The following is a 14,644-nucleotide window of genomic DNA, read 5'->3' as shown; positions in this document are numbered from 1 at the left end:
AGCTATTAGAACACTTGGTAGCTGTCAGATATATATTCAACTTAACACCTCACAGTGGCTCACTGGCAAATAACATTGCTGCCAGAATCCTGGGAGAAGAAAGCCTTTTACACTCCCTTCGTCTTACATAAATTCAGAATCAAGTATTTTGGCCTCTACAGGGATGGCACTGATTTTTCAGAGGCTAATGGACTGGATATTACAACTTCATTGGAGATATGCAGCACTATGCTGCTACGATAAATTGAAAATGGTTTTTGGTCCCGTATCTTGTGGCAGCATTCCCACACATTGTGCAGATGGCAGTACATTACACACAGAAAAGACAGCCATCGTCATTTGTTACACTGTACAGTCTGCAAGACACAGTTTGCCCTGAAAATCTGAGCCCCTATTATTAGCAAAGCAATTATTTTTTCTCGAGAGTGGTTCTCAGGCTGAAGTTCTCCAGGGTCCATTTTCTGCTCTTCAAGCTTCTCACACAGAGTCCGGGGAATTGTACGGGAGTCCTGGCCAATTTGAAAATCCACAGGGATTGTACAGGGGAATCATAAAGGTCGCTGTGCAGCATGCTGAGTATCAGACGTGTGACATTCATACGCTGATTCTCAAGACTGTGACTTGCTGTTGCAGTAAAGAGATTTCCTCTCTCTGATGACTGGGATTTGGGTGAGTTGCCTGTTTCTGCTTTACAGTTAGTGCTGAGGGCTCAGGAAGATTTCCAGGGTTCAAATCAAGAACCATCTGGGCAGGAATTCACCAACAGGATGACTTGAATTGTTTAGTACTGTCAGAAAAAACAAGTGGAATTACAAATAGATTGTAAATAGTTTAGACAAATATTTGCATTTATGTTCAATTCATTTTCTCTTACTGTGTCCTTCTATCTTTCTCAATTACACTTTTTTTTTTGGTGTTGTGTTGTTTTTCTGTGGTTTGGTCAAGTTTTCCAGTTCAGCAACCTTTTTGGAAGTGCAGCCAAAGCTTCTGCAGTGGGTATCTGTGTTACCAGAGGGTTCACAACAAGAATGGGCTACACACTGGCTTTATTCTGCTCACACATTCTGCCTTCAGTTGGTCACTCCAGATTGACATTGACCTCTCTGAGAGCAAAATGAAGGCCCCTCTGTTTTTAAACTCCCAGTTTTCATTCCCAGTCTCAGAATGCCACGTGAACTCTCTTACCCTCAGACTCTCTTACCACTCTAACAGAATAGTGCTCTCTGCAGCAGGACCCAAACCCATGAATTTAACAGCCAGGAGCATAAAGTAAAACATTCAGGGTGAATCTGGTCTACTTGAGATCCAAGGCAAAATTCCTAACTGAGCCAGGAGTTTGCCCTAAATATACATGTAGTGAGTTAAATAAATGTCCTGATTTATGTTGGCCATGAGCCTCCAGTGACTTCATCTGAAGTCACCGTGAGGCCTCTAAGGACGGATGAACTTGTTCAGACCTAAGAAGAACTGACGAGAAAGTTGCTTAAATCTCAGATTCACAGTCTTAAAGCTTCAAAACAATTAGGAAAACAAATTTTACACGGGGGAGTAGGGGGAGAGAAACCCTTCATCTCTGTTTCTGGAGAGGAAGAGAAGCATTAGACGTTGTGTTGCAAATGTCACCTGGGGAGGTCCAGGAACACGCAGTCTGTGCGGTGAGTGTGGGCAGGACTGCAGGACATATAGTATCCACATCACAGTGGCACGAAGTCCTGAAACTATGCAACATGGGGAATGGACATCCTCCTTGATGCACAGACCAAAGAGGCATCATGAGGCCTCCTGGGTCTGGGAGTCTGAGACTGCAATGGAAAGTGGGCCACACTCTAGCAGATGGTCTCTGACATCATCTCCCATCCAGACCATACTTCCTTCCATGAGAAAGCTCACTATAGTTTTGTGACAACATCAGCAATTGCCAACACAGAAAAGCAACCTCAGGAAGGGGTGTCTGGATTTCTAACTGGCCGCAATACATTAAAGCTTTTTATCTTTTTGAAGAAGAGTTAATCACACTGGCTCCTTTTAATCCCACCTCCTCTCCCCCTCCTACTAGGTCTGTCCACCTCTCCTTCACTGCACAGGTTGAGCTGCAGCCAGGGTGCCCTTTGCCCCCAGAAAGGCAGTTCAGTCTCATCTCTCCCTTTTCCCCGGTGCAGGCAGACACTGAGTTTAACCTAGTCTGAGGAGATAGTTCTGTGAGCTGTCGTTGTGGTGCGTGGCACCTGGTTTTGGTCCTGAGTGAGGGGTATCACTATGTGGCAAGGATTGAAGTTCTCAAACTGGTGGATTTACATGGGCAGGTGACCAGCACTAGAGGTTATGTGGAAGGTATACACAGAGAATTGGGCACTGCTGAGGGTTGTGGAGGCAGGCGGGGTGTGTACAGTGACAGAAAGTAGCACTGAGGCTTCGTGGGTGCTGTGACAATCTATAGCTTGGGGGAGCGTATTGTAACCCCCATATTCCTCATTTTCAGATCATCAAGATCTTACATATAAAGCATGTCTTGTACAGTATCAAGGGAAATGTCATGATCTGCTGAAAGTCATGTCTCTATCCATATATGTATCATTAATGTATATGGAGCAATGAGAATTCTATTGTATGGTGGTCACTAAAACATGCTCTAAATAGCGGAATCAGCCAGATATTAGCTGCCACTCTGAGCCAACAGCAGGGAAAGTAACAACCCCTGCAGGGTGTCAAACAACCCATCAACAGCCATTGTCCAACAAGGGAGCTACAGTGCAATGACTCACATGCCTGAGGCCCCACAAAGCTGTACCGTGCTTGGAGAGACTCAGCAATGCCCCCCAGACATGCCTGGACATGTGCTCCCCAACCACATGGGCTGAGGGTATAAAACAGAGAGAGTGGACACATACTGGGCCCTTCTCTGGCCGCCACCTTAGCTGCAAGCAACAAAGACATTGAGAAGAAAACAAGACTCCAACAGAGAGATTGGCCCAGGTTTAAGGAACAAACCTGTATACTAAGGACTGCAATATCCAGTGGGGTGAGAAAAACTGCTTCATCTCGATGTTGCACAATCTAATAGGGTGGAGAGTTTAGACTGTATTTTTATATTTTATTTTATTTTGGTAACCACTCTGACTTTTTGCCTATCACTTAATAGCACTTAACATCTCTCTTTGGATTTAAAAAATGTGTTGTTTATTCTACCTGAAGCAGTATGTTTGATTTGAAGAGTGTAAGAGACTCCCCTGGGGATAACAAGCCTGGTGTATATCAATTTCTTTGTTAAACTGATGAACTCATCTGAGCTTCCAGCGGGGATAACTGGACACTGCAAGACAAAGGTTCCTAGGGTTGTGTCTGGGACCATAGATATTGACTATCTAAGCAGCAGCTTACATGGCAGAGGCTGTGTGTGAACAGCCAAGGAGTGGGGGTTCTCATAGCAGAGCACGGTCAGTCTGGCTCCCAGAGACAAAGACTGCAGAGACCTAGCTGATCACTGGTCCAGAGAACACCAAAGGCGAATGTCACAAGGTTGCAGAGCGGCACGTTGACGGACAGGAGGGCAGTGCTGCTGAAATAATTCTTTAGTGTATGATTGTTGATCCAAGGCCCGCTTTGGGACCTTTCCTGGTACAGAGTGTGTTTGGGGAGTTTCAGGGTCTCTTTGCCCTGGCAAGCAAAGATCTGCAGCTTGGGTGACACAACCTTTACTCAGTTTTGTTCCCAATTGTTGTTGCTATGTAACTTCAGGCATTACCCTGGTAGAAATAACCATTGATATTTTGTGACAAAGAACCTCATATTAATCATAGTGGTATTATTATACTATGATTATATGATTATAGCATAATTATGATACGTTGTATGTAAGATGGGTCATGTAAATTGATATTGGAAATGTTATGACTTTCTGAATATTATTATCCAATTTGTATGCATGTATGATTTTTTGTCTGCTGTTATTAATATTGACTACTTATCTGTGTTTCAAATGCAGTTACAACCGGATAACGTCCATGAGGCAAGATGATTTCAGTCTAGATAGGTGGTTGGGAAGGGTCTAATCAGGGCAATGAGTCATTGGAGGAAACAAGAGGTGTTAAGAGAAATGTATCTCCCACCAGGTGAGCCTCCCTGAGAATGCTTCAGACAGCCTATACATAATCGATGCTATGAATTTACAAGGGCATGTGACCAGGCCAAAGAACTCTGGACTTCATCTGTAATTTTCCCACAAACTAGTCTGGAAACCAAGTTTTAAAACAAAGGGTTTCTGCCATATGCTAAAGTTAGATAAAGCAGGGAGTGACATCCTTGGTGGTTCTTCAGTCCCAACTCAAGAAGACTCCTAAAATGTGAAAAGCTATAAAATATTTACTGTACTATTTGTTATAAAGAGTGTAATCCCCTCTCTGTGCTTCTCTCCCTTCACAGGCACCTTGAGCATTTGTAAGTCGAATCGACGCATTAACCACCTCATGGGAGATTTTAACTTCACTCCTTCTGACCCTTCAACATTCATACTAATGGGCATCCCCGGCCTGGAGGCTGCCCACATCTGGATTTCCATCCCTTTCTCTACATTCTACATTATCAGCCTGTTGGGAAATTTCACGCTTCTGTGTGTTGTAGGTAAGGAGCAGACCCTGCACATGCCGATGTACCTGCTGCTCTGCATGCTGGCGCTCACAGACATCGCCACACCTACCTTTGTCATGCCAAAGGCACTGGGCATATTTTGGTTCAATTTGAAAGGCATTACTGTGGCTGGCTGCCTCACCCAGATGTTCTTCGTTCACATGGTTTCTGTTATGCACTCAGCTGTCCTTGTGACAATGGCCTTCGATCGCTACGTTGCCATTTGTAACCCTCTAAGATATGCCACCATCCTCACTAATGCACAAATAGCTAAACTTGGGCTTGTATGTTTGATAAGAGCTGTTGTTTTCATTCTGCCCCTACCCCTGCTCCTGAGTCAGCAGCCATACTGTGCCAACCGCATTATCCCTAATACGCAATGCGAGTACATAGCTGTGGTCAAGATGGCGTGTGGGGACATCACAGTCATTAGGATATATAGCTTGGTGCTAATGTTTGTAATCTGTGGGTTTGACCTGACAGTCATTGCCCTGTCCTACAGTCTGATCATCAGGGCCGTCCTCAGAATCTCCTCTAAGAAAGCTCACCAGAAAACTCTCAACACTTGCACAACCCACATCTGTGTGATGCTCACATATTATATCCCTGGCCTTTTCTCCAGTCTCACATACCAGCTTGGTCAAAGCATCGCTCCCCATGTTCATACCATCTTGGCCCACCTCTTTCTCCTCATCCCTCCTATGCTCAACCCTATCATTTATGGGGTCAGAACCAAAGAGCTTCGTGACAAAGTAGTCAAATATACCTGCTGCAGAAGATGATAGTCTGGGATTATTGACTTGAAACCTGTGTTACAAGAGAGGGGAAGCATATCTCCTCATTAATCAAGGATGCCCTGTCCCAGTTTGGTTCAGCTCAGCATTGTGGAAGTTCACAGTCTGAGAAGTTCCTCCCACACAATATCTTATCACTCCATCACTCAGCACGGTTTTTTCCATTGGTGAGTTACCTCTCTCTGACCATCACTTGACCTCTTTAATGGTCATCCATCAGCCTCTATCTCCACACACCCTGTTGCACAGCCTTTCCATTGCTCTAAGGCTATGTCTACACTACCACGGACAGTGAACCTACTCTACCCAACTCCAGCTACGGGAATAAGGTAGCTGGCGTTGATGTACCTTTGGTCAAGTAACTGTGGGGTCTACACTGTGGGAGGGGGTGAGGGGGTGACAGGAGAAAATCTCCCATTGACTTATCTTACTCTTCCCTTTACTAAACCCACTAAATTGACCACTGGTGGATCGATCTCAGAGCATCGATCCCAGCTGAGTATAGAGCTACTCTGAGACTACCATAAAATATTGTAGCATTTTGAGGCAAAGTAGTTTTCCATTAGTCCTTGTGTAGTTATGGTTCTTGTTCAGTTTTACAAACAGAAGCTATACTTTCAGACAACCAAAGAGAAAAAGAAAGAATCAGCAATGCTGAAGTTCTTTGTCATATGTACAGTGATTCGGTGAGCAAAATGTACCTGATTTTTCTTTGTTGAATCTGTCACAAAACCTGGAGGATAAACCTAATGTTTCTACTGGAAAGTCCTTATATAGGAAAACTGCTGTCGGAATTGTGGACATTCTTCTAGAGCTTACTGGTAAGAGCTGTGAAACCGTGTGTTTTTGAGATCCAGACTGTGGTATTTAACTACTACATCAACTTTGAATAAAAATAACTTACTGCTTTGAGCAGCTGACTTTGCAGTGGAACAGACTATGAACTTCCCTTGCATCCCAGAGAGGGCTCTTTGTGATGTCCCCATGCCCACAGAGCGAGGTTTCTTGTTTTCGTGAACCTTTCCCATTTTTTTTCATTGTTCTTGTGAGGGGTTAGATCACAGAACCTCCCTTGAAAGCTGGCAATTGATATACCAAATTTACTTCTGCCCCTGGCTTCCTGCCCTGGCATTTTAGGACTCTAGCACCCTGTCTTGTTGAGCCAGACACACCCTCCTGCTCCAACACAGACTCCAATTCACAGTCTGAATTACTTGCCCCGCAGCTGCAGGCTTATCTTGAAAGCAGCTAAAAGAAATGTTCTTGTCTTTAAAACTCAGATGCCCAACACCCAATGGGGTCTCACCCCAGATAAATCTGTTTTACCCTTTATAAAGCTTAAATAGGGTAAACTCAAATTATTCGCCCTCTATAACACTGATAGAGAGATATGCACAGCTGCCCCCCCCCTCCGGTATTAACACATGCTCTGAGTTAATTAATAAGTAAAAAGTGATTTTATGAAATACAGAAAGTAGGATTTAAGAGGTTTCAAGTAGCAACAGACAGAACAAAGTGAATTACTAAATAAAATAAAACATGGTGGTCTATGTCTAATACTGTCAGAAACTGAATACAGATAAGATCTCACCCTCAGAGATGTTTCAATACATTTCTTTCACAGACTGGACGCCTTCCTACTCTGGGTACAATCCTTTCCCTTAGTACAGCCCTTGGTCCAGCTCAGGTCGTAGTTGAAGGGGAGCTCATGTTCACTCCTCATGTTCACACCTCTCCTCTCTTTGTTCTGTTCCACCCATTAATATATCTTTTGCATAAGGCAGGAATCCTCTCTCCATCTGGGTTCCTCTAGGGGGAGCAGACACCCTTTAGGCTGCTTTACGGAGCCCTTAAGACATTTGCAGGGAGGTGGTAGGAACTGGCCCAGGTAGGCAGCAAGTATAATAGGCCAGGGGAGGCTAAACCTTCCTAAGATGTGCCACCCCTAACCTGCATTTGAGAGAGGGGACACCTGGTCTGTGGTGTCCTCACCTGCACTCTACCCGATGCCCCCTCCAGCTTTCTCCCCATGGCTCTGCCCACACTCCACCTCCTCTTGTCCCTGTTCTGCATCTCTGCTGAGGCCCCCTTTGCTTCTCGCTGAATCCTTCACTGAGTCCCTTGTCTCCTCCACTCTCCTTTCCCCATGGCCTTTTGCCCACTGCCTGTTCAGTCCCTCCTCTCCTACAGACCAACCTCTCCTCCCACAAGATCCCTACCACTTACCATTTTCCAGTAAAAACTTAACCACATTTAAAAGTGAGCCCTGGCCTCCTGGCACTTCATGTCCAAGTCCCCTTAGCTGAGTTGTTCCTCAGCAGCAGCAGACAGATCAGAAGGAGGAGTCACACAACTGAGCCAGGCATAGACGAAGAAAGTCAAGGTAAGGCAAGGTAAGAGTGGGTCCCTTACTGAATGAGGGAGGCAACCTAGTGAGGCAGGATGTGGAAAAAGCCTCTTTTTGCCTCTGTCTTCACAAACAGGGTCTGGTTCCAGACTGCTGCACTGGGCAGCAAAGCATGGGGAGGAGATGACCAACCCTCTGTGGAGAAGGAAGTGCTTTGGGACTATTTAGAAAAGCTGGATGAGCACAAGTCCATGGGGCCGGATGTGCTGCATCTGAGGATGCTAAAGGAGTTGGCAGATGTGACTGCAGAGCCATTGGCCATTATCTTTGAAATCTCATGGCTATCGGGGGAAGTACCTGGTGACTGGAAAATGGCTACTGTAGTGCTCATCTTTAAAAAAGGGAAGAAATAGGATCCAGGGTACTACAGGCCAGTCAGCCTCACCTCAGTCCCTGGAAAAAATCATGGAGCAGATCCTCAAGGAATCAATTCTGAAGCACGTATTAGAGAGGAAAGTGATCAGGAACAGTCAGCATAGATTCACCAAGGGCAAGTCATGCCTGACTAACCTAATTCCATTCTATGAGGAGATAACTGGCTCTGTGGATGAGGGGAAAACAATGCCTATGTTATTCCTTCACTTTAGCAAAGCTTTTGATAAGGCCTCCCACAGTATTCTTGCAAGCAAGTTAAAGAAGTATGGGCTGGATGAATAGACTATAAGGTGGAGGGAAAGATGTCTACATTGACACCGCTGAGCCCGACAATGTTACAATAAAGATTCACAATTTGTCAAGACCACTGTGTTTTGCTAGCACAGCACTCTGCTAATACATTCAGATAATGTGAGCCCCCGTGCAAGACCCAAACATTCATAAATATATAGATAAAAGGGGGTGAACGAAACAAAGGGACAAAGAGACAACACTGTAAAATTCATCTGGGACACAGCATGCATATCCTACTTCCTTATTAACTCTTATCGATCTAAGGCTAATACTTCACCAATTGCCCTTAACTGGAGCAATTGTTCTATCTTAATGTCTACTTTCCTGATACCTGGATTGCAGCATTCTTTTCATTTCTACTTAAGGGCACATACAACATTGTTCAATTCCTTCTATTTCTTTAATATAATTCATTTCACTTTCACAATGGGTATTGATCAACAACTCCATGTCTAGTTGACAGCTGGTTTCAAGCACAGTGCTCCAAGGGCTGGCCCTGGGGTCGGTTTTGTTCAATATCTTCTTTAATGATGTTTTGGGTGGTGTGGACTGCACCCTCAGCAAGTTTGCAGATGACACTAAACTGGGAGGAGTGGTAGATACACTGGAGAGTAGGGAGAGGATACAGAAGGACCTAAACTAATTAGAGGATTGTGCCAAAAGAAATCTGATGAGGTTCAACAATGACAAGTGCAGAGTCCTGCACTTAGGATGGAAGAATCCCATTCACTGTTACAGACTAGAGACTGAATGGCTAGGAAGCAGTTCTGCAGAAAAGGATATAGGGGTTACAGTGGACGAGAAGCTGGATATAAGTCGACAATGTGCCCTTGTTGCCAAGAAGGCTAAAGGCATCTTGTGCTGTGTAAGTAGGGGCACTGCCAGCAGATTGAGGGACGTGATCATTCCCTCTATTTGACATTGGTGAGGCCTCATCTGGAGTACTGTGTCCAGTTTTGGGACCCACACTACAAGAAGGATGTGGAAAAATTAGAAAGAGTCCAGCGAAGGGCAACAAAAATGATTAGGCAGCTGGGGCACATGACCTACGAGGAGAGGGTGAGGGAACTGGGATTATTTAGTCTCTAGAAGAGAAAACTGAAGGGGGATTTGATAGCTACTTTCAACTACCTGAAAGGGGGTTCCAAAGAGGATGGATCTAGACTGTTCTCAGTGGTACCAGATGACAGAACATGGAGCAATGATCTCAAGTTGCAGTGGGGAAATGTAGAGGTGTGGACTCACTCCTGCGGCGCCTCCTGCTGGTTACTTCTGGGAATTAGCTCATTCCAGCTCCGAAGTGCCCTCTGCAGGCTGGTGATCTGCCTGTCCTCTGGCCCCCTGTCCCTCTCTGCATCCGGTGTCCTTTCACATGGGGTGCTGCCCCCCTGGCAGTAGCTCCCTGAGTCTTAGGTTCTTCACTCCCTGGGGAACCCCCACTCACTATCCCCACCTTGCCTCAGTATATGGCTAATGCCAGGCATTGTCTAGCCCCTGTGTCCTAGAGCAGACTGCAGTATCAGCCTACTCATCACTGGCAAGTTTGGGTTTGGACCTGCTGCCTTGGCCTACCCCTGGGCTGCCCTCTGGAACCCATAGTATCTCTTTACCTTCTGCTAGGCTGCAGCCTGGGGCTTTCCAGGCTGGAGCTCCCCAGTTCCTCTGCCTCACACTTCACTCACTTCCTCTGCCCTGCTTCACTCACAACTCTATGTCTAGCTCCCTGCAACCAGGCCCATCTCCCTCTACAGGCAGAGGAAGACTTTCTGGGCTCCTGGCATCTCTGCCTTTATAGGGACAGCAGAGTCTGTTTGGGACATGGCCCCAGTTGCAGCCATTTCCCCCAATCAGCGCAGCCTAAAAGTTGCTTACTCCAGCCACGGCCCCCTCCCAGGGCTGTTTTTAACCCTTCAGGGCAAGAGTGGGGGGACCACCTCGCTTCAGGGAGGTTTAAATTGGATATTAGGAAAAACTTTTTCACTAGGATGGTGGTGAAGCTCTGGAATGGGTTAGCTAAGGAGGTGGTGGAATCTCCTTCCTTGCAGCTTTTTAAGATCAGGCTTGACAAAGCCCTGGCTGGGTCGATTTAGTGGAATTTAGGGGGTTGGACTAGATGACATCCTGATGTCCCTTCCAACCCTGATATTCTGTGATTCTGTGATTCTTCATGTTAGGGAGGACATGCAAAAACACAAAATCTTTTATGAGCAGTGGAAGAAATTATCACACTGGTCACTGCCGACGTGTATGACCAGCAGCAGAAGCACTCTACTTCCAACGAAGACAGCAACAATGAAATGTTGCCTTTTAGAGACTAACAATAATAAACTAATTCAACTCAAAATATGGACATTGACTACAGTCTTTGAATGGAATGAGAAATAAATAATGTAATAATGTTATTGTTGTTTTCACACTACACATATTTTGGGCTCCTTTTGGATAATTCACCATTTTTCTGTGAAACACCTGCCACGCCACAATCAGGATACTAGTATCAGTATTTAGGTTTTAATTTTGAATTTGATTATCATTTCATAGCTTTGTTGCTAATATGAAGACACTCCTGCTGAGGCTCGTAGCTTTTTTTTTTTAATGTAATCTGTAGTAAGTATCTAACAAACACTTTCATTTGTTATTTGGTGTATAGATGAATATGTTGATAAAAAAAACTTTATTTCAATAAATATATTGCAAAGGTGAGCTGATAGCTTGATAGAAGATTAGAAAGAGTGACCATAATTCATGGATGTTTTCTTCTCAGAGGGTCATGTTTTATTGCGTTATGGCCAAATATTATGAATAACTCTTATGAATTACATATACTGGAATTTGACATAAACAACCTTCTCGAAATAGTATAATCAATCAAACCAGTGGAACAAACCCCACACATTCTGCAATACAGCAATCTAGCAAGTTGGCCTTATGGGCTACTGCTCGCACATACTGTAGGGAACTGCGACAACTGATGGGTTGGGGTTCAGTGACATTTAAAGAAATGTGTAACTTGTCAAATCTTCATATAAAGGATTAAATCTGAAATGTGTGACTTTGGAGACACATTCTTTCTTCATAAGGTGAATGTAACATCACTGCACAAGATGGCTTCCTAGAGACCGGTATTGTATAAAAGCTATTTCCTGTACTGTTTTCTTACGGGGTTAGAGCAGTAAACTTGACATTCTTTAGTTGGCCTCTTGGACCCATTTTAGAAGAAATGAAAGCTTGGTCATGCAATTGCCTACACAATTGACCAATAATTAGTGTGAATCACTCCTTCATCTCAGATTCAGTATTTAGACACAATGAAGGCACCCACAGAAATAATTCTCCTGAGCTAAAATGCCAGGAAATTTTATGAACATTCAGTACTATGGAAATAAATGGAAAACTTTAGTTTTCTTTTTCTCATTGTGCTAGAAAGAAAGATTCTGGAAATGGTAAATGCAGTTTCAAAACTGCGACAATCCAGAGACACAGACCTACACAAAGCAGCAGAATTATTTCCCAAAGCCACTAAACTCGTAGCTACATTTCAAATTGAGTTCAAAGAAGCCAAATGTTGATCAAGTGAATTATCTGAAAAATGGGTCAGACAAATGAAGTCTGAAGAGAAGTGCTTGAGAAGGGCAAAAGGCAGGGGAGTAGCTTGTTGTGTGGTTGATGAAGGAGGAGATCAGAGCTGATACTGGCTGCTCCAGGGAAGAATCTCCCACTGAACAAGTGAACAAAGGTCCCTTTCCGAAGGTCTGTCTAGCGAGGATGGATGTATCGCATCTCATGTAGACGCGATACATCGATACCAAACATGCTCCCCATCGACTCTGGAACTCCACCAAGGCAAGAGGCGGAAGCAGAGATGACAAGGGAGCGGCGTCCATCTGTCCCATGCCGCAAAGATGCGAAGTAAGTCAATCTAAATCGATCTAAGATACGTTGAGTTCAGCTATGCTATTCTTGTAGCTGAAGTTGTGTATATTAGATTGCTTCAGCTCCTCCGCCCTAGTGTAAATCATGCCGGAGTGAAGGGACGGCCTGTTCAAGGACAGCCTGAGAGGGAAGCATTAATCTCTCATATAAATACTGGACTTGAGTGACCCCTTTATTTGCTTTTAGGGTAGAGCCTTTGCACTGACCTGGCCCTTGGAGCTTGCACCATACCACAGGAAGAGAGAGTTGCCCCCCCAAAGGAAAGGACAATGACCTCCCTACATGCAGCCCCCAGAGGGTGCCTTGGGGTGAGCAGACACCCTTCACGCTTCCTTAGGAATGATAGAGACCTTGGGGCATTTTCTGGGAGGTGGTAGGAAGTAGCCCAGGGAGGGCCACATTTCATAGGCAGCAGGTATAATAGGCCAGGAGAGAGCGGATCCTGTCAGTCACTTGCTGAGTCCTTCCTCTTCTCCCTACTCCCCTGAGGCCCTGTTTGCCAGTGAAAAATAGAACTACATTTAAAAGTGGGTCCTGGCCTCCTAGCCCTCTGTGTTACAGCCCTCTTGTCTGAGTCATTTCAGTATCAAGAGGACCAGAAGCAGGGGGGGATACCACAGCTGGGTACAGTACAGGAGCCAGATATCAAGAATACCCACCTGGTGAAGTGAAGAAACAGACTGATAGAGCCAAAAGGGTACCCAGAAGTCACCTACTACAGGACAGACCCAACAAAGAAATAATAGAACACCACTAGCCGTTACCTACAGCCCCCAACTAAAACCTGTCCAGCTCATCATCAAGGATTTACAACCTCTCCTGAAGGACAATCCCTCACTCTCACAGACCATGGGAGACAGACCAGTCTGCTCTTACAGACAGCCCCCAAATTTGAAGCAAATAGTCACCAAAAACTACACACTACACAACAAAAACACTAACTCAGGAACCAAACCCTGCAACAAACCCTGGTACCAACTTTGTCTGCATATCTACTCAAGTGACACCATCATAGGACCTAACCACTTCAGTTGCACCATCGGGGCTAGTTCACATGCACATCTACCAACGTGATATATGCCATCATGTGCCAGCAATGCCCCTCTGCCATGTACATTGGCCAAACTGGACAGTCTCTATGCAAAAGAAGAAATAGATATAAATCTGACATCAGGAATTATAGCATTCAAAAACCATCAGGAGAACACTTCAGTCTCCCTGGTCACTCAATAACAGACTTAAAAGTGGCAATTCTTCAACAAAAAAAACTTTAAAAATCGACTCCAATGAGTAACTGCTGAATTTGCAAACTGGACACTATCAAATTAGGCCTGAAACTGAGAATGGATGGGTCACTACAAAAACTAAATACATTTGTTAGTCTCTAAGGTGCCACGAGTACTCCTCTTTGTTTTTACAAAAACTGATTTCCCCTTGCTAAATACTCACACTTTCTTCTCAACTCTTTGAAATTGGCCACCTTGTTAACATTGGTCTCAGTAGCACTACAAAAGTGATTTCTACTCCTTCTTGTCAGTTGTTGAGAGTAGCCCACTTCCAAATTTAGTGAATTGGCTCATTAGCACTGACCCCCCACTTGGAAAGGCAACTCCCATTCATATGCTGTGTATTTGTACCTCCCTAATGGATGTTCCCCTCTGTGCATCAGATGAAGTGAGTTTTAGCCCATGAAAGCTTATGCCTAAATAAATTTGTTAGTCTCTAAGGTGCCAGAAAGACTCCTCGTTATTTTTGCAGATACAGATTCGCACGACTACCAGTCTGAAATCTGCTGTATTGTTGGTGATCATAGGGCCTGGAGAGGCTGAATCACCAGCAAAACAGTGTGAAACAGAGCCAGCCCAGTTGGGTGGTTAGAAGGGTGCAGCAGTTCTCATGGCTCCTAGACTGCACCCTAGGGGTGACAAACCATCAGACTCATACACTCTGGAGTCCAAATTTGTCTGCAAGGCACCTATGATGCAAGCATGGAGGTAGGGACAAGAGCCCAAACAGGAGATCCAGATGTAGAAGTTGTTTGGTTCCTTTACCACCATGTTCTCACCTGAGCAGGGCACATATACCTAAAATACCAGCACACTGAAATAAACCCAGGGCACCTGATCAGGCAAATTCCATGGCTTTTCCCTCATAAAATGTGCGATACTATGTGAGATGAAGTCCAGGTCATTTTAGCATGGGGAGAGGTGAACGAATT

General features: G+C 44.7%; 1 protein-coding gene across 1 annotated transcript; it reads left to right on the top strand.

The window, feature by feature from the left end:
• The first annotated feature begins 4,820 nt into the window (after positions 1–4,820).
• LOC115648082 (putative olfactory receptor 52P1) lies at positions 4,821–5,405 on the top strand. The gene has a single exon (XM_030555218.1). The coding sequence runs from the start codon at positions 4,821–4,823 to the stop codon at positions 5,403–5,405; it is 585 nt and encodes a 194-aa protein (XP_030411078.1).
• The last annotated feature ends 9,239 nt before the right edge of the window (positions 5,406–14,644 follow it).

This window comes from Gopherus evgoodei, chromosome 1 (genome assembly GCF_007399415.2).
Source record: "Gopherus evgoodei ecotype Sinaloan lineage chromosome 1, rGopEvg1_v1.p, whole genome shotgun sequence".
NCBI classification, from domain to species: domain Eukaryota; kingdom Metazoa; phylum Chordata; order Testudines; family Testudinidae; genus Gopherus; species Gopherus evgoodei.
The sequence above is the reverse complement of the archived record's forward strand: the minus strand, read 5'-3'. Positions and strand labels throughout refer to the sequence as shown.